The 20,145-nt window shown below is 37.3% G+C and overlaps 1 protein-coding gene across 1 annotated transcript in view; it reads right to left on the bottom strand.

Moving 5' to 3' along the window:
- The window catches only part of LOC118833337 (methyl-CpG-binding protein 2-like), a 42,970-nt gene extending 25,472 nt beyond the window's left edge, over positions 1–17,498 (bottom strand). The window contains exons 1-2 of the mRNA XM_036740700.1: positions 17,367–17,498; positions 8,262–8,618 (exon numbers count right to left, since the gene is read on the bottom strand). Of these exons, the coding sequence (XP_036596595.1) occupies positions 8,262–8,618; positions 17,367–17,392 (383 nt within the window). The 5' untranslated portion in view covers positions 17,393–17,498. The remainder of the gene's footprint in view (positions 1–8,261; positions 8,619–17,366) is intronic.
- Between the last annotated feature and the right edge of the window lie 2,647 nt (positions 17,499–20,145).

The raw sequence follows: 20,145 nt of genomic DNA, 5'->3' as shown, positions 1-20,145 counted from the left end.
AAGAGAAATAAAAAGCACAACCCACAACCCACAACCCACAACCCAAAGTTTCTACCTCATACCCGGCAAATTAGTAAAAATGATAAAAAATAGCAATGATGCTGGGAGGGGCTGTGGCAAGACAGACACATGTATTTCAGTGTTAGACAGTATAATAATTTTGGAAAGCAATTTTACTATTGTTGTTCAGTTGTTTCAACAGGGTGTGATTCTGATCCCATTTGGGATTTTTGGGGCAAAGATAATGAACTGGTTTGTCATTTCCTTCTCCAGATCATTTTACAGATGAGATAACTGAGGCAAACAGGATAAAGTGTCTTGCCCAGGGCTATATAGCTATGAAGTGTCTAAGGCTGAATTTGATCTCAGGTCTTCCTGACCTAGGCCTGGTGCCCTATACTGTGCCACCTACCTGCCCTACAAAAGCAATTTGGAATTATGGAAATAAATGATCAAAATAAATGATGAAATACCCTTTGAACTGGAGTCTCCATTACTGGACAACAGTAAAAAGAAAGGCCCCATAAAAGTCTATAAACTCCAGATATTTATACCAGCTCTTCTTGTGATAGCTAAGAATTGGAAACAAAGTAGATGACCATCAACTAGTGAATAGGAGAATGACTAAGCAAATAGTGCATGGCAATGCTATTATGCTGTAAGAAATGATGTCTATGATGAGAAAGCTCTGTATGGGCTGATGCAGCGTGAAATCAGCAGTAGCTACAACAATGTAAATGAGAAGAACCACACACCAAAAAAAAAAGTAAATGCAAAAAAAACTATAAAGAACAACTCAGACCCTTAGGGGAGGAGCCAAGATGGCAGCTGGAAAGCCGGGACTTGCATGAGCTCCCCCCCAGATCCCTCCCAACACCTATAAGTAATGGCTCTGAACAAATTCTACAACCGCAGAATCCCCAAAAGAGCGGAGGGAAGCAGGGCTCCAACAAAGCACCGCCTGAATGGTCATGGGGTAAGGTCTATCACACAGAACTGGGAGTGGAGTGGAACATAGCCCAGCATGAACCTGGACCAAGCAGACCAGGAGCTGGGCAGAACAGACCCTAGCACCCTGAATCAGTGAGCTGTGGCTGTTACCAGGCTTCTCAACCCACAAACACCAAAGACAACAGAGAAGGTTAGTGGGAAAAACTGCCAGGGTAGAGTGAAAGGAGTTCGTGGTTTGGCCACCGCAGCAGAGGTGATGCAGATCTAAGGCTGCTACCAGAGCTACAACTGCAGTTGCTTCCAGCCCCAGGAGACCTGAGGGTCTGAGTGGAGTGCACAGCCTGCTTAAATCTGGGTCCAATCCAGGTTCGTGGTTCTTGGGGGAGGAGGAACGCTGCTGTGGCAGAGCTTACTGGGGAGAAATAACTCTGAAAACAACAGCACAGCCCCTCAAGCCTGGGACAAAGTTCTCTATACTCTACCAACAGTCATACCCCAATAAAAAACTCAAAGGGTCAAGTAAGGTGGCTGGAAACATGGCCAGGCAGCGAAAACAAACTCAGATTCAGACTCAGACTTTGGAATCTTTCTTTGCTGACAAAGAAGACCAAAACATATAGCCAGAAGAACTCAACAAAGTCAAAGAGCCTATATCAAAAGCCTCCAAGAAAAACATGAACTGGTCTCAAGCCATGGAAGAGCTCAAAAAGGATCTGGAAAAGCAAGAGAGAGAAGTAGAGGAAAAATTGGGAAGAGAAATGAGAGTGATGCGAGAAAACCATGAAAAACAAGTCAATGACTTGCTAAAGGAGACCCCAAAAAATACTGAAGAAAGTAGCACCTTGAAAAATAGACTAAGTCAAATGGCAAAAGAGCTCCAAAAAGCCAATGAGAAGAAGAATGCCTTGAAAGGCAGAATTAGCCAAATGGAAAAGGAGGTCCAAAAGACCACTGAAAAAATACGACCTTAAAAATTAGACTGGAGTAAGTGGAAGTTAGTGACTTTATGAGAAATCAAGATATTATAAAACAGAACCAAAGGAATGAAAAAGTGGAAGACAATGTGAAATGTCTCACTGGAAAAACCAGTGACCTGGAAAATAGATCCAGGAGAGATAATTTAAAAATTATTGGACTACCTGAAAGCCATGATCAAAAAAAGAGCCTAGATATCATCTTTCAAGAAATTATCAAGGAGAGCTGCCCTGATATTCTACAGCCAGAGGGGAAAATAGAAATTGAAAGAATCCACCGACTGCCTCCTGGAAAAGATTCCAAAAAGAAAACTCCTAGGAACATTGTTGTCAAATTCCAGAGCTCCCAGATCAAGGAGAAAATATTGCAAGCAGACAGAAAGATATAATTTGAGTATTGTGGAAACACAATCACAATAACACAAGATCTAGCAGCTTCTACATTAAGGGACTGAAGCGCTTGGAATATGATATTCCACAGGTCAATGGAGCTAGGATTAAAACCAAGAATCACCTACCCAGCAAAACTAATATCATGCTCCAAGGAAAAATATGGACTTTCAAGCTTTCTCAGTGAAAGGACCAGAGCTGAACAGAAAATCTGACTTTCAAACACAAGAATCAAGAGAAGCATAAAAAGGTAACAAGAAAGAGAAATCATAAGGGACCCACTAAAGTTGAAATGTTTTGTTTACATTCCTACACGGCAAGACGATGTCAAATTCATGAGACCTCAGTATTAGGGTAGCTGAAGGGAATATATATATAGACAGAGAGCAAAGGGTGAGTTGAATATGAAGGGATATCTAAAAAAAAAATCGAATTAAGGGATGAGAGAGAGGAATATATTGAGAAAGGGAGAAAAGAAAGAGATAGAATGGGGTAAATTATCTCGCATAAAAGTGTCAAGAAAAAGCAGTTCTATAGAAAGGGAAGAGGGGGCAAGTCAGGGGGAATGAATGAATCTTGCTCTCATCAGATTTGACCTGAGGAGGGAATACCATACACACTCAATTGGGTATCTTACCCCACAGGAAAGAAGGAGGAAGGAGATAAAAAAGGGGGGATGATAGAAGGGAGGGCAGATAGGGGGAGGAGGTAATCAAAAACAAACACTTTCTAAAAGGGACAGGGTCAAGGAAGAAAACCAAATAAAGGGGGACAGGATAGGAAAGAGCAAAATATAGTTAGTCTTTCACAACATGAGTATCAATACACATATGGGCTATGTTGAATTACTTACATTCTTAGGGAAGGAGGGTGCGGAGGGAAGAGGGGAGAGAATATGGAACTCAAAATTTTAAAAACAGATGTTCAAAAACAAAAAAAAAAGTTTTTGCATGCAACTAGGAAATAAGGTATACAGGCAATGGGGCATAGAAATTTATCTTTCCCTACAAGAAAGCAAAGGAAAGGGGATTGAGAGGGGGTGGGGTGACAGAAGGGAAGGCTGACTGGGGAACAGGCTAACCAGAGCATATGCCATTTTGGAGTGGGGGGAGGGTAGAAATGGGAAGGAAAATTTATAATTCAGACTCTTGTGAAAATCAATGCTGAAAACTAAAAATATTAAATAAATAAATTGGAAAAAAAAATCAAGTCGAACTCATCTGAACAGATACAAGACACCTCCAACTGATTCATTACTTTGCGAAGGCAGAAAGTCCACAGGTATGACTTCACAGGTTTCTGCACTTTTTTCAATCTATAGGTAAGTTGTACTAACTTTTTTCCTCTATAAAGAATGTTACTTCTTATAGGAGATGGCAGTCTGGGAAAGAAGGGAGATACTGTTGCAACACAGGATACTATACTGATGCAAGAAACAGAAACTTATTTTCAGAAGTACGTGCCAGATAACGTGCCCACCCCAAGAAAGTTAGTTCTATAAAAACAATTACAGAAAGAAAACTAAGCAAATGCAATTCCTTACTTTGCTCCCTTTTTCAAGACTGGGACTTCTAACAGTGTGGAATACATTATTGGACATAATATTTTATACTAGTGATTAAAGATGAATTTTTTTTAAAAAACAGACTCTTTTAAAGGGTATGTCTTATCCTGCACTGGAAGGGGGGGAAAATTGCAAAAGAAGGTTTAAGTAAATAGAGAAAAGAGGAAAATAAGTGGAAAGAAAGGAATCTGGAGTCTGTTTACAATGACAGTGTGAAAGAAGGGTTTCAAAGTCAAGGTCTGGAGTTTTGAAAAGAGCAATTTGACATTTTTGATTCCACTAAGATAAAAAGCGTTTTGAGAAATGTTTTTGGAAAAATGTTTTATTCAGTCATTTCACTCATATAACTATTCATATCAGGCACAGGGTTCAACTGAAGATAAAAGTTTCTGGTGAATTATTTGACGTGTTTTTCTAACAGCTGAGCCATTAAATTAGCTTTGTAGAATTTGAATTAGTTTACTTCACATGAAATAATTACTGTAAAACCAAATTTTGGAGATTGTATTAAACTGCACTGAGTTTATTACTGGCAGATTTTAGCAGAATTACATAGGGAATCTGGAACCAGAAAGCAGATCTTTGAGGAGCACTCCAAGAAAGAGAATAAAGACTATTCAAAATTTCCAAGGGAAAATGATTCCAGAAACCAGACAACCACATGTGACATCTTGGATTCAAGATTAAATTTACTGATTAAAGGCACTTTGAGAGTATATTACCAAAAACCTTAATGTCATGTAATGTTAACTACTCTTTTTATGCTGTTTTGGCTTTCTTGTTTCATGTTGTCTGTTTGCCTGGAAGAGGGGTATGCCTAAATCCCTTTTATTTATTGCTTGGTGATCAGAACCATGCTTCCCGCAACTTTTTGGTCAACTGAAAGCTTATCTTCTGTTTATGTTCACCTCACTTGACCAAAATCTGCCCTACAGAATTATGTCAATTGTTTGACATTCCTCAGAATGATTTATTTATTACCCTACTTGTTGTTCAGCCATTTTGTGACATTTTGTAAGCCCCTCTAGGGTTTTCTAAGGCAAAAACATTTGTTTGCCATTTTCTTCTCCAGTTCATTTTACACAGGGGAAAACTAAAGCATTTAACTGAAAGGTTAAATAACTTGCCAAGTGTCACACAGCTAGTATATGTGTGAGGTCAGATTTGAACTAGATAATATGAGTCTTCCTTAAATTCAGGCCCAGCATTCTCTCCACTAGTCCACGTAGCTATCCTGGTTATGACCCTAGTTAACTGTGTAAGAGAGATTTCCCTAACACTGAGTTTTATTGGTTATCCTGGTGATATGTGATCTCCCCTCTCAAATCTGTGAACCCTCTATGTGTAGATAACCTATAGTCTATTTAATGAGGTTTGTCTCCTTTAAGAGATGTATGAGGGGCAGCTAGGTGGTGCAGTGAGTAGAGCACCAGCCCTGGAGTCAGGAGGACCTGAGTTCAAATCCTGCCTCAGACACTTGACATGTTTACTAGCTGTGTCACCTGGGGCAAGTCACTTAACCCCAAATGCCCTGCCAAAAAAAAAAAATACAAAAAAAAAAATGTATGAGACTGACTGCATTTAAGTTTGTTCAATTTTTATGACTGAAAGAAACATGGGATTATGATTTTTGTGATACATGCCACAGTGCACATTTGATTTACAACCCCTGAGACTTACTCCAAATGATCCCTCTAACTATGAGACACTTGGAAAAGTCTGCCAATAATCTGGGTCCTACTCTTTCCTCAAACAAATTATATCAAGCTTGAGAAAAGGTGGATGAGGGGGAGAGCCAAGATGGTGAAGTAAAGACAGGGAATCACAAACTCCTAGAAATATCCATAAAAAATGACTCTAAACAAATTTTAGAGCAGCAGAACCCACAAAAAAATGGAGTGAAACAAATTTGCAGCTTAAGACAACTCAGGAGGTCAGCAGGAACGGTCTGCTGCACCTGGGTGAGAGAGAAGCATAGCCCAACATAGACTGCACCAGCATAGCCCTGGCCCCAGCAAACTGGGAGCAGGCTTCAGGGCAACTGAAGCAGCAGCAGCAGCAGCAGCAGCAGCAGCAGTGGCAACAGTGGCACTTCCAGAGCCACAGCCTTATGAGGAGTTTGAACAGCTGGTCAGGAGATTACAGGGGTCTTTCTGCTAGCACTGGGGCAGGACTCTGTTCTTTTGCTCATACTCAGATACAGATTGCAGTTCTGCGTGACAGTCCCAGGGTGAGGTGTAACACAAGCCCAGTAGAGCTTGTGGCAGCAGTGGAGGGGGGACCCTCCCCATAGTTGCAGGGCAAAAAACTGTGCTTGTGGTCATTCACAGACCAGAGCATAGGCCAGGAGAGGGGGAAACACCTCTCCTTAGATCATACCACCTTAGAAGAACTGAAAACCTACAGGCCCCTAGAAGTATCTCTGAAAACAGCTGTTCAAAACACCAGAAGCTTGGGACAGTACGCCCTCCACACTGCAAGCAGAGCCCTGCCTTAACATAGAGCTAAAAAGTCAATTAATTGGCTGAGAAAATGAACAAATGGGAAAAAAAAACTCTGACTATAAACAAGGAATATCGAAGCACACACTCAGAGGAAGACTGCAAAGTCAAAGCTCCTACATTCAAAGCGTCCAAGAAAAATATGAACTGGTTTCTGGCCAGGGAAGAGCACAAAAAGGATTTTGAAAATCAAGTAAGAAAAGTAGGGGAAAAATTGGGAAGAGAGATGAGAGTGATGCAAGAAAATCATGAAAATGAGTCAACAAGTTGGAAAAGCAGACCCACTTGACTTTTTAGCTCTGTTTAGGTAGGGCTCTGCTTCTAGTGTGGAGGGTGTACTGTGAGCATCCTTGTCTAAATTCCCAAAAATGTAAAACTTTCCAGAACCTGATCAGGAAGGGAGCTGTACCTCTTTTCCAGCTAGTTCTTCTCTACCAAATGACCTTTCTTCCAAAAACTATCTTTGCTTTTGACATTTGTTTTTGTGATCAATAGGATCCTTTTTCATTGATCTCTTTGGTGTGCTGACCTGTCACCGGGTCAAATAATACGCACAATTCTATAAATTTTGGGGCAGAGTCCCAAATTGTTCTCCACTATTTTTCCATATCCCCTCTAGGATTTGCCTCTTCTGTCATATTAGATAATCTAATGAGCATTATTTTAATTTTTATTTCTCTAATTGTGATTTAGAGGTTTTTTTATGACTATTGATAGTTTTGATTTCTTCTTCCAACAACTGACTTTTATAATCCTTGGACCATTTATTAGAGAATAGTTCTTACATAGCTCTTATTTTTTGTAAATATGCCTCAATTCTCTATATATTTGAGAAATTTGTCCTTTATGAAAAACAGTGTGAAAATTTTTTCCTTGACTGCATTGGCTGTTTGTGCAAAACTCCAATATAAAAATTACCCATTTTATCTCCCATGAGCCTTTTTATCTCTTCTTTAGTCCTAAATGCTTACCTTACACATAGTCCTGACAGATATTTCTCCCATCTTCCTCTAATTTGCAAACTTTATGTGATCATATACCCTTTTTGACCTTCTCTTGATCCAAGAAAAGCTTCTAGTGAAGTTAGTAAAAACCAGGACAATTTAGACAACAGTGTTGTAGAGGTAAAGGATTCTGAAAGACTACAGATTTCCAATCAATATAATGATGTACTAAAGACTAGGGATGAACCATGCTAGCCACCTTCAAATAGATAATGGATTCAGAGTGCAAACTGATTCATTTTTCTTTGTTTCTTGTATGTAACTAACTGCTAGAATTTTCTTTGCATAATTGTTTGTCTATTTTTCTTGCCTTCCCAATGGGTGGGGACCAGGGAAAAGAAAAAATCTGAAACTAAAAATAAAATTAAAAATTTTAAAAGATAGTTATTTGATTCTTCTTGTATCTATTAAAAGAACTATTCTGTTTCTTTTGGTGCCTTTTGAAACGATCTACTATCTTGTACCTGGATTCTATTAATATTACTTTGCATTAGTATTTCTGTTATTAGCTATCTGGTATTAGCTACTATTTGCTCCGTCCTATATATCCAAGTCAAGAATGATTATCATAAAACCATCTAAGTCAAGGAGACTAAATGGAGTCAGTATTCAAAAGATGGGATTTACCCTTAGATAGATTTTATCTAACTGAATTAGCATAGGGGCCAGGGAAAAGGCACATGTTGACCTCAACTGGTTCAACTTATCAAGATTTGTCACTGTGTTTTAAGAGGCATTTATTGCAAATGTTGGGAAGGGAAAGGAAAGAATCACACCATGGACAAATTGTCAAGATGTATCGATTAAAAGCAAATCCTATAGGCTTCCTAACATATGTTTAATCTACCACATGCTCATAGTGCTTTTTCTTACTCACTTGATCAAATAAACATCATACTTTCCAGCTGAACGACCTGATTTCCTCTGTTTAAGTTTGCGAGTCCAGCCTTCAGGTAAGGTAGGATCTTCATACATAGGTCCTCTGTCTCTGATGATGGAACGCCTTTGTTTGGGGGAGGCTGAGGCTTCAGGAACAGTGGGAGCTGACCTGACTATAACTGAAGTGTCCACTTTCCCCCCTTCCACTGGCTCAACAAATTGATGTGAAGAAGCATGTGGCAACTCATGCTTTTCCTTTTCTTCTGCTTTCTCTTCTTTTTTTTCTTTCACCTTTCTGGATTTCAGTGGTTTGTCTTTGATTCCCTGTAGATTTTGGTCTTCTGACTTTTCTTCCCTGAAGAATAAACAATAATGTCAATATTAGAAAGAACAGCACACTATTAAAAATTTCAGAATTACATATTTTGGAGGAAATCATAATCTCTTGCTGCTGTCAAGATCCAGAAAGAATCTCTACTTGTCTTATACAATACCTTTTGTCAAATCTTTCTGCCATATTACACTGATTGGAAAATGGAAGACCTACAAAAAGAAAAACTCAGCCTTAAATTTTTCTCATGGTTTCGCAAAAGCACTATGCCATTCAGCAATAATGTTCATTTTACAACCAACGTCCATATTACTGAATAACAAGCTACAATGTCTTTTTTTTTCTTAGACAAAAAGTATTTTTAACATCTAACAACATATTGTTGCTGTTACTGTTACTGTGACCTATTGCTTTCTTTCTTTCACAAAAAACCTTAAACCCATTTCACTCTAAAACTCAAAGAATGGACCACAATAGGTCCTTGCCCAAGCTCCATTTATGGCTGTATTTTGGGCCCTCGTGGCTTGGAGTTAATGTCAGTGGTAACTGTTTCTCTTTGGAACAGCAACCCTGAGTGTCTTCCCTTCCCAGGTTCATTTTTTTTCCTTAATCTTTTTTTTCTAATTAAAGGGGCCATCCCTTGACTCACTTCTTAAAGAGTTCTATTCGCTAAATAGGAGTTACCTCACTCTAAGTGAGAACCTTTAAAGGCCTAAAAGGGCCAGGGTCTCCTACTGCATCCTGAGTCATCTCCAATCATCCTCATGAATATCTGGTTACTGGACCCAGATGACTCTGGAGGAGAAAGTGAGGTTGGTGACCTTGTACAGCCCTCCCTCATTCAAATCAAAGTCAACTACAAGTCACTCTGAGAGATGGGAAAGTTAGATTTCCACAGAAGAGTTAACTGAGTCCACAGAATAATTAATTGTCAGTTGAAACAAAGAAGGAGTAAAGATTAATCAGGATGAGGGTCCCCAGCCAATGGGAATAGCATTTGTGGTTTTGCAGAAACTGCAGATCCAGGATATTAGAAAAACTGGGCTAAACTGGCCAGATAACAGCCAAGGTTGGAGAGAAAACTGGATCAAATGGCTACCACACACGCTTAACTGGTTAACTGAATATTACCTTACATACCCACAGGGAGTTTTCTGCCATTTTTGAACATGGGAAGTACAATGAGGGAGGGGGGGGATATGCTTGTACGTATCAAGGAGAGAACATGCCAGGGGCATATAGGGAAGATTGTAACCCAGATGGGAGCAGACCAATCTGTTCTCTGACAGGAGGTACTGAGCTAATGGGGCATCAATCTATGTCAGTCTAACAAAATAGAAGTTGGTCTCATTCCTGTACTCCTTACTCCCTCTTCCTAAAGAAGGGTGAAATCTGTTCCTGGCCAAGAATGTTTACCAATCCCTTTGAATTCCTCAATAATAATAAATTGCCCTTTATACCTGAATTTCAGTGTCAAGCATATTTCTAACATCATGTCATCATTCCCCTGATGTCATGGTCTCCTTCAAAAATGAAGGACAAACACAACAACGCAACAACTACTGTTATCAAGAAAATCACACTAGATACCACGGATATCTATGTAATTGGCTGTACAATGTAATCATAGGATGTATAACTAGAAAAAATTTTAACAGTATTTGTCCTTTAAGAAACCAGTTTCAACCTAAGCCAAGAAAATTTATCCAATACTATCCCAAGTGTACTGGGATGCCTTGGAGAGCAATTAAGCAACCCCACTGGAGGTGTTCAATGATTACCTGGAGTAGAGTTCCTTAACCTCAGACCCGAAAATCTGATGTTTTTATTTTGATAACTGTATTTTAACATAGTTGGTTTTCTTTATAATCCTATTTTATGCATTTAAATACATTCTTCTAGGAAGGATTACATTTATCTCGCTAAAATTACTTCAACAGACTGCCAAAAGGGTCCATGACACGCATTACAAAAAATATTTCGACTAATGGATACAACAGGATTCTTTCTCAGAATGGTCCTAGCTATGTGGATTTTGAAGTCTTTCTAAGTTTTACATTCTATGGTCCCAAACCTTTGTGACTTTGTACAAGGTCACCTAACTTTTCTGGACCTCAGAGTCCTCTCTCATAACAGTTGATTAATCATTTAATAAAATTTTATTAAGTACCTACTATGTAGAAATTGCTACTCAAAAAAAAATACATCTGATGCCTCATAAAGTTCCTTCCAGATAGAAAGCTTCTAATACAGATTTTCAGCAAAAGAAACTGAATGTTTGGAGTAGGCAGGTAGACAAGTAAACTTTGGACCAGAAAAAGAATGACTTACAGAAGCCAAATTAAGAGAAAATGAATACTCAGGCGGAAGAGTAAGTGTATAGCCCCAAAAAAATAACGACTGAAAAAAGCTATTAGCTCACAGGTAACTTTCAAAAAAATGATGTTGACATTAGAAGTCAGATTACACAGGGAACTGATAGTGAATTTATGGTGGAGAATTCAAAGAAGTAAGTATACATGTATAAATAACCTTAGTTTAGTGGTGAAAGAAAAAAAATCAGTATGATAAAAGTACAGAGATCTAGAGATGGAAGAAATCTCAAAATACTTCTTTTTGCAAATAAAAAAACTGATGCAGCCCAGTAAAGTCAAATGACTTGTCCAAGGTCACATTAGAAACAGCATTTGACCTCTGAGCAAGGATATTTGAGTAAAAAGATGTATCATAGTGGTAAGACCCAGGGTTTGAGGGTAACAGAAAAAGAAAAAAAAGCCCCTTCTTCCTCAGAGCCTGGGGTAAAGGCAAAGAAATGAATGAAGATGTCTGAAGTAAGACATAAGGGATATGTGTGGGACCACAAAAGATTCTCTGTGGTTACATGGATAAAAGGGTTAGCATAAAGATAATATATAATATATAATATTATAATATATATAAAATAGTATAATAGTATATATAATATATATAATACATATATAATAATATATTATATATTTATATAATATATAATATATTATATGTATAATATATATAATTATATATAATAATATATAATATATAATATAACACATATAATATACACAGTACATGGTGACTGAAATACTATGGTAAACAACTAACATTTAGCACTTTATGACAGAAGAAGAAACCAGAGAATTCACCATATTTGGTCTGCCTCAGATCAAGTCACTTTTCCCCAACACTATGAATCCATGCTACCTCAATTCTTCCTCTTTCCCCAACTGTGTTTAAAAACTCCAGCCCTGGAAACAAAAATTCAATCTACATTCCTCCCCTCTGACTCCACTCACCATCCCTGTGACTTCTCTGTCCAAAATAATATTATCTGGCCAAGTAAATGTGCCTCCTTCTGTGAATTTTTTTTTAAAAAGCAGAGATACCAATCAGAAAATGCAATAGCAAAAACAGTCAAGGAAAAGAGATAAACAGGGAAACTACATCACTATAGATGACGAGTCTATTTCAGTATAACATATATGACTACGACAGCTTGGCCAAATACTTAATAGACAAGCTAAACAATTTACAAGAAGAAAAAGATAGTAACACTGTAATACTGGAGGATGACAATAAAATACTTTTGAAGCTACGAAAATCTAACAAAAACGAAGTCAACAACCTACATATAATTTTAGAAAACTGAAATATTATTCTTCTAGGAATTAATAAATGGCAATGACATGCATATTTTAGCTATGCATGGCTTCTTTAGAATGACTATCCATAAAAATCTCAAAGACAAATGCAGAAAAGCAGTAATATTAAACATACTGATAACAACGCAATAAATGCAATAAAAATTACATTCACTAAAAGGCCCACTGAAGAAAGGTTTACATATTAATTAGAAACTACATAACAATACTAGTACTAGTTAAAGAACAAAGAACAAAATAGAAAAACAATATGTAATTTCATTAAAGATAATAACAATAAAGAACACAAAATAAAATTTGAGGGATGTAGGGAAAACAGTCTCTAGAAAATTTCTTTTTCTTTTTTTTTTCAGGGGGGAAGGTAGGGCAATTGTGGGGAAGGCAGGGCAATTGGGATAAAGTAACTTGCCCAAGGTCACACAGCTAGTAAGTGTGTCAAGTGTCTAGGCTGGATTAAACTCAAGTCTTTCTGACTCCAGGGCCAGTGCTCGACTCACTGCACCACTTAGGTGCCCCTAGAATATTCCTTTTTCTAAGCACTTTTTTATCATCAAATATGGGAGAGTTGGGCATGCAACTGAAAAATAAGAAAATAAGAAAACCAACAAATTTTAAAAACCCAATTAAACACCAAAAACAGAAATCCTTCAAGTAATTAGCAAAATGGAAAAATGAAACTCCATCAAATTCAAAAAGGGAAAGAATAAGGGATGGGGGAGGGAGAAAAGGAAAAAAGGGAACAGAGGAAGCAAAGAGCTAATTTTTCCCCCAAAAATTAATAAAGTAGGGGAGAAGAAGGTTGGCGGAGGTGAAAATGATTTTTATTGATAGAAAAAAAATTTAATTTAAAAAATATAAACTTGAATTTACTTTTTGCATTTGTTTCCATTCTGCTCAAAACAATATTTGGCATTTAATAAATTTTTTTTGTTCAATGTATCTTGACTTAGTGAGCAATGCAAAGTATTCACAGATGATACCAAGTGTGTGAAGCAACACTGCAAGCTGTAAAATTTAACATCTCTCAAATCCCTAGTAAGATGATACCTTCTATGGACTGACAACAACAGAATTTTTGAAAATTTATTAATGTTAAAAATATCCTGGAAAACAGGGAAAGTACTCTGACAAAAATTATGGTTAGATCAATAACTCAAACCATATGCCAAAATATACTACAAAGAATGTCACCACATTCCTTGGCTCTGGCCAATGGCTGCAGATCAGACACAGGATTTTATTAGTCCTGACCATTTCCTTTCCTGCAGCTTACTAAGGACTGCGGGACTTTCCCTTCTGATTGCAGCTTTCCTAGTTTGTCTCTAGACAGTAATGGGAGAGTCTTTGAGTCTTTCTAGTAGTATACTAATAAAGATTTAACACATACTTAAGGAAGAGAACCAAGAAAAAAGCCTAGTATGGCTGTATGGCAGGAGGGGAAACAATAATAACTGACAGTCAACAAGGAAACATCAGAAATTCTTTTTAAAGGCAGTTTCTAAAATCCACCAAATGTGTTTATCTCTGAAGTCTTCTCAATCCTAGAATAATCCTGCAAGCCAACCAAACAAGCTGGCCTTGGCGTTAGGATTGCCTCTACAAGATAATGACTATATGACCCTCTACTAATGTGAAATTCCTTAATAGTATCAAGTTATTAAAAAAAAGGTACTAGTTATACAAAGAAACAACATGTTATGTATTTATGTATGAATTTTCTTTGTTTTAAAAGAATGAAATTTTAAGGTTTTTTGAAGAATCTCTTCTTACCTTCACAATATTAAGAAAGTTTTCGTTGACTTTCTCAAACTGACTGTATTACAGGTTTTTTGTGTGTTTTGTTGATCAAACATTATTCACCTCAGATAATTACAGGAAGGAGTTGAGAAGGCTGGGCTATGGGTCCATTAATAGGATTAGTAGAATACACAATAGGGTATGACACATAAGTGTTCCCTTAAAAGTGATAACATATTTCACCACTTCCTTTGAATGCAAGTAAATAATCATGGAATTATAAGCTTCCACATCTGTGGGAAAATAGAATAAACCAATCCAGAGCTTTACATCTGCTGAGGCAGACTAATAATCACACACCTAGGAGTTTTTTGTTTTAATTTTTAGCAAAAGTCCTCCCTTGGTCTGCTTTATTGAAACTTCTGCAGGATCTACTTTGAGAAATAACATTCTAGAGTTAGCAAAGAACTTTTTAGGGGCAGTCTTCTTCAGTGGTGGGTGAACCCTCTCTCTACTGGTAACAATGTCTTAACAATCCCATGTTCGTAGGTTGTCATCCAAAGGCAATTCCTTCTTTTTTGTTTTGCCTTATCAATCTGTAGTTAGACTTGAACAAGCAAGATTCCTATGGAATGGTTTATTAGCTGTAATATAGTTATAGCGACTATAAATTGACATGCTTACATGGTTATCTCAAGGATGTTAAGTGCATGATTTTACACTGTGGCATTCAAAAACCTAAATACAAATGGAGGCCAAGCATGCAGGTAAGTCATCCTTATATTTCAAATTGTTCTTTATTTCAGAGCTACTAAAGGAAGTATTGCCTTCTGCCTAAAATGGCACCATTCTAAAGAAGCTAGCAGTCAAATCATTAAATCAGTTTGACAAACATTAGTAACTCAGTATTGGTGCTGGAGAAGATCCAAAGTGCAGATAGTTCCTGACCTTGTGGTGCTCCCAGGATAATAACTGTATTTACTTGTGGATTCTAGTTATCCTTAATCTATTTCTTCTTTCTCAAACTACGTTAAGATTTTTAATGCTCATAAAAGTAAAGTTACACTATGTAAAACACTACTAGACATTTAGGCTTCCTGCATTATCTGAGTACTTTAATTGTCTTTAATAACAACTACTAACTTTTATAGAGCACTTACTTTGTGCTTGGCACTATACTAAGTGAGTGCTTTATAATTATCTCAAGTGATAATAGTTAACATCCCCTTAAGCGTCATTTCTCTACTTCTCCTTCACTGCTAACTAAAATATGGCAATAACTCACTCTCCTGAGAATTAATTAGGCCCAACAGATAAAGAAAAAATTTTTCTACCTTTACCTAAATCCCACTGAATTCCTCACCCAGTCTGTATTTATTAAAAAGCCACAGGTCTTCAAAGAACCAATTAACCAACAGGAAGATCAAGTAGGAAACCTTGCTTATTAATCATTTTATGTGTATTTTTCTGCATCTAATAATACTTTCAGATTGTAGAGTCTGCAGTAAAGCATTAGTGGAGAAATGAAATGTAAATTGGTAAGTTAACTTTTAAAGACATTTCTACTTAAATAACTAGTCAGGAAGTACCCTAAAATATGTGTGTATATACATACAAATGTGTGCACGTACAGAGAGAAAGAGAGAGAGACAAAGAGTTTGGAATCTCTAACAAAGCAGAAAGATTCCTGGCAAACATTATTTTGATCTGACCCTAAAAACACAGTTAAAACCAAACATTGGCCCTTGGAGTTCAAATATGGGCTCAAACACTTTAGTAACAATTAGATTTGAAGACCTTTCCCACCCATTAATAGGCCATGTGACCTGCTTACATCACAGGAAGCCTAAGTCACTTCCTGACAGGAAAAGGAGGTTATGTCACAGCAAACGCTGAGAAAGCGGTTAGAGCTGAGGGAGAGACAGCAGACATATGATAGCTATGGCTGACTGTTTTGAGCCAAGGCCCCAGCAGAAGGGGAGATGGTTTTGGGATGGCTCCATGCTATGATATTGTAATTTAAAGTTCCTTGTTGTTATGACGAAGTGAGCTTACTGGTTTGGGGAGGAGACTGCTGCTTGGATGGGTTGGACTTGTTGGTTATGGGATATGATTCTCTGGTGTCTGAAAAAATGTCTTACTTCCTCTACCTTATATACGGAGAGTCTCTCATATTTTGCAAACTACATGCCTGTAACAAATCTAAATCGCTATTACATTAAACATATTCATGATTATCACTGATGTTGTGTTTATTGCCTTGCTGACACAACTTGTTAACTCAAATGATCTTGCAGACATTAATGATTGGAGCTCTAAGCCAACCCCCAAGTCTTAATTCAATCTAACCTCAAGTCCTCTCTTCCTTGTGATATAACACAGATGCCCCTTTTAATTCTTAAAGGTGTCAGTATATTCTTCAGTATTGCTGTCAGCAAGACCACATCGCCAATAATTTCCATATATGCAACTACATGTGCCAACTGCACACTTATTTCCACTGTGCCCCTGTAAATACCATACAGTAAGTGACTGATTACCCTCACACAAGGAGGAATGAAAGCAGCTTGACTCCTACCAGAACTGCATTGTATATGTAATGATCACCTACAAAAATTTTTTATGTACAATAATTTCCCTTTTATATGTCAAGTAAATATTTGTAAGTAATACCTACACAAATTAAATTCAACATAAGTACTAACATAGTCTCCACATGTTGCCTGAATAAAACCTTTATCACTGTTACATGTATACATATATAATGCAAATATAAACAAATATAAACAAAAGAAAAACATGACAATTTGCAGAAAAAGTTGGAACTTCATCTGACCTTTGAAAGAAGCCATAGATTCCAAAAGAAAGTAGTAAAGATGGGCAGTTAAATAAGAGACTGAGTGTCATATTCATAAGAAACCAAGATTATTTTGACAGAACCATGAATGAAAGTGAACAATGAGTCAAAAGACTAAAAAAGCAGAATAGGAAGAGATTGTAAAAGATTAAAACAAGGACTTTGTATTTGATCCTAGAAGGAATCATGAAAAAGGGATATAGTCAGACTGTACTTTATGAAATCAATTTGGCAATTACAAGAATTACAAAGGGAGAAACTGGTTTATGAGATTAATATAATAATCTGGTTGAGAGATAATGAAGGCGCTACCTATCATTTCTGGTATGTGAAAATGCAATGAAGATCATTCAAAAGTATTTCAAAAGAAATCAATTATTACCTAAACTAAAAACCTTTAAGAAGAAAGACATTTTTAGTAAGGGAGAGGGGCAAGGAGGAGAAAAGAAGAAAAGGAGGGGAAGAAAATGTAAGAAGAGAGGCAAGAAAGCTACTTACCTGAGCCCTAACATCACAGCTACCATGGAATCCTGATGGAGCTGATCTACAGAAGCAAGATGGCAAGATCTGCTTGGGGGAGTCACATGTCACATCAAAACAGGAACTGGTGATTCTGTTTTTTTAAGAACCCTACAACAAAGAAAATGGTAAGTTGAAAGCCTCTATGTGCTACCAGACTTTCTCATACTGACCTACTTAGTACACTGTAAAGGAAAACAGACACAATGAAACCACTCTACTACAAGTCAAATTGGAACCGCTAGGTGATGCGGTGGATAGAGCACCAGGCCTGAAGTCAGGAAGACCTAAATTCAAATTTGCCTTTAGACACTAGCTAAATGACTCTGGGCAAGTCACTTAACCCAGTTTGCCTCAGTGTATTCATCTGAAAAATGAGTTGAAGAAGGAAATGGCAAAATTCTTTGCCAAGAAAACCCCAATGGGGTCATAAAGAGTCAGGCATGACTGAAAAGTGAAAAAAAGACTAAACAATACAAGTCAAATCAATCAAAAGTGTCTATTAAGTACTTTTTATGTGCCAAGCACTACACTAAACATTAAGTAAAAATTAAAATTCCTTGAAGCAAAAATGGCATCAAAGTTAAATAAGTAATCATCCCTATTAAAAATGACAAAGTCAAAAATTTCTTCACTTTTGGAGAAATCCTCAAATGAATTGTTTTTCTGGAGAAGTGAATTCAAGGCACTCTATTAAGAGAATGAATGGCATTACTGTAATTTATCTCCTGTGAAAAGGTGTGAGAAGAGGATTTCTGACTCAGTGCATCTGCTGTGACAAAGAAGACCATTATCAGAAAGAAACTCTGGCTCTGACTTCTTGCTATGAGAAGACATTTCCCTACTCCATTGTTGTTACAAGCTTGAAGGTCATACTACCTCTAGACTCAAGGCTGGGAGAGAAGCCACAGCTCCTGCTTTGACCAGCTGGCAGGTGTCCCTGCATTTGCCTCTCATTTCCAGATGTGTTTACCCTTATTATCTACCCTCCTGTTCTCTGTAAAATTAACTTTTCTATGCTGCTTACGTAGTAACGTTCTATATGGAGTTGCTGAAGGTGACATTCTGGGCTTTCTGACTTTTCACATATATGAACCTGTGCTCTAAGAGTAAACAAATTCTGCAGCTACTATCTCTCAAAATTGATTCAACTATTGGTAGCAGTACCTAATCAATGGAACTCTTCCGTAATTTTTTTTATTACAATGCCACACCAGATATTATCAAGTTGTAATAACCCTCCAGCATGCAGAAGGTAGATTATACTTAAGAAGATTTATTCACAGGTAGGTGGTGCAGTGGATAGAATATTGGTCTAGGAGCCAGGAGTTCAAATCTGGACTCAGTCAGTTACTAGTTGTATGACCCTAGAAAAGTCACTTAACCCTGTCTGCCTCCATTCCTCATCTGTAAGATGAGCTGGAAAAGGAAATGACAAATCAGTATCTTTGCCAAGAAAATCCCATCTGGCATCACAAAGAGTCAGATATGACCGAAAAGAACTCAACAACAATGATTTATGGGCAGGAAAAATCAACTGACTAATAAAATTGCAACGTTATGTAGAAAATGCAGAGATAGGTACTAACCTGTTAGTACACTGATTTGAATACCATACCTATCTAAATTTTTGAATAGACCTGGTTTGTTCTGACACAGATCTCAAGTGGTCAGAAAATATGATAAATGATACTGATTATGAGATTACTAATGACAGCAATCTGTGATCCTTTTGGTCATTCTAGTTTGTGGCAACTGCCTGTAGATTGGAAGTTCAAAAGGAAGTTCAAAATCTACTCCCCACATAGTAATTTGGGCCTGGTTAAAATGAAAAGAAATATGAAAGCACTGTAGTAAGAGCAAAACCATAACATCCAGGGAGTAAAATACAGTGATCTTTTGAAACTGAAATACTGCATATATTTAAGTTAATTGTAACTAAATAAGCTCTCAGTTCTGATGGTAACCTTGTTGTTTCTTCATTTTCAAAGAGGACTATGACATCAGGAGGCAAGTGAACTGGATTTAAGTGAGGGAGGGCTGTGCAAAGTCACCAGCCTCACTTTCTCCTTCAGAGCCATCTGGGTCCAGTGACAAGATATAGATCAGAATGAATGGAGATGGCAAGATGTAATAAGGAAAAAGTAAAAGAAGTAAGGGAATGGAATATTATGAAGACAAGTCAAGCATTACATTAGAGTACATAATGAGAGGTTTGAGGAGATTTGGGGTTTCACTGAAGTAAAGAGATTTCTATGCCTGTGAAATTTGTGAACACTAATCTGGCAAATTGCCTTTTAGAATCAGTTTTGAGATTTCTCAGTCTCTGAGTTTTATTTCACCAATCTTGATATTACTGTTGTAGAAAAATGGCTAGAACCGTGTCTTAAAACTGACAGTATTCTATCCAATTACAATATTTACCAAGCAAAGAATATAGAATAAATTTTCAGTAGGAATTATCTGTGCATAGTTGTGGTAGCAAGTTAGATTTGAGGATCTTTCCCACTCATTAACAGGCCATGTGACCTGCTTATGTCACAGGAAGCCTAAGACACATGTGGTGGGAGGAGCTTCCTGACAGGAAAAGGAAGTTACGCACAGGAAATGGAGAGGGGGAGACAGAGAGAGAGAGAGTGAGCAGTTATGGCTGCTTTTACTAAATGCGCTAGTGTTTGTTAGAACTGAACAGGCTGACTGAGCTGTACTTTGAGTTTCTTTAGGGGAAGACCCCAGCAGGGGGTCAGAGGTTTAGGGA

The sequence above is a fragment of the Trichosurus vulpecula genome, unplaced genomic scaffold, assembly GCF_011100635.1.
Source record: "Trichosurus vulpecula isolate mTriVul1 unplaced genomic scaffold, mTriVul1.pri scaffold_40_arrow_ctg1, whole genome shotgun sequence".
Taxonomy (NCBI): domain Eukaryota; kingdom Metazoa; phylum Chordata; class Mammalia; order Diprotodontia; family Phalangeridae; genus Trichosurus; species Trichosurus vulpecula.
This window is presented reverse-complemented; position numbering and strand designations above follow the sequence as displayed.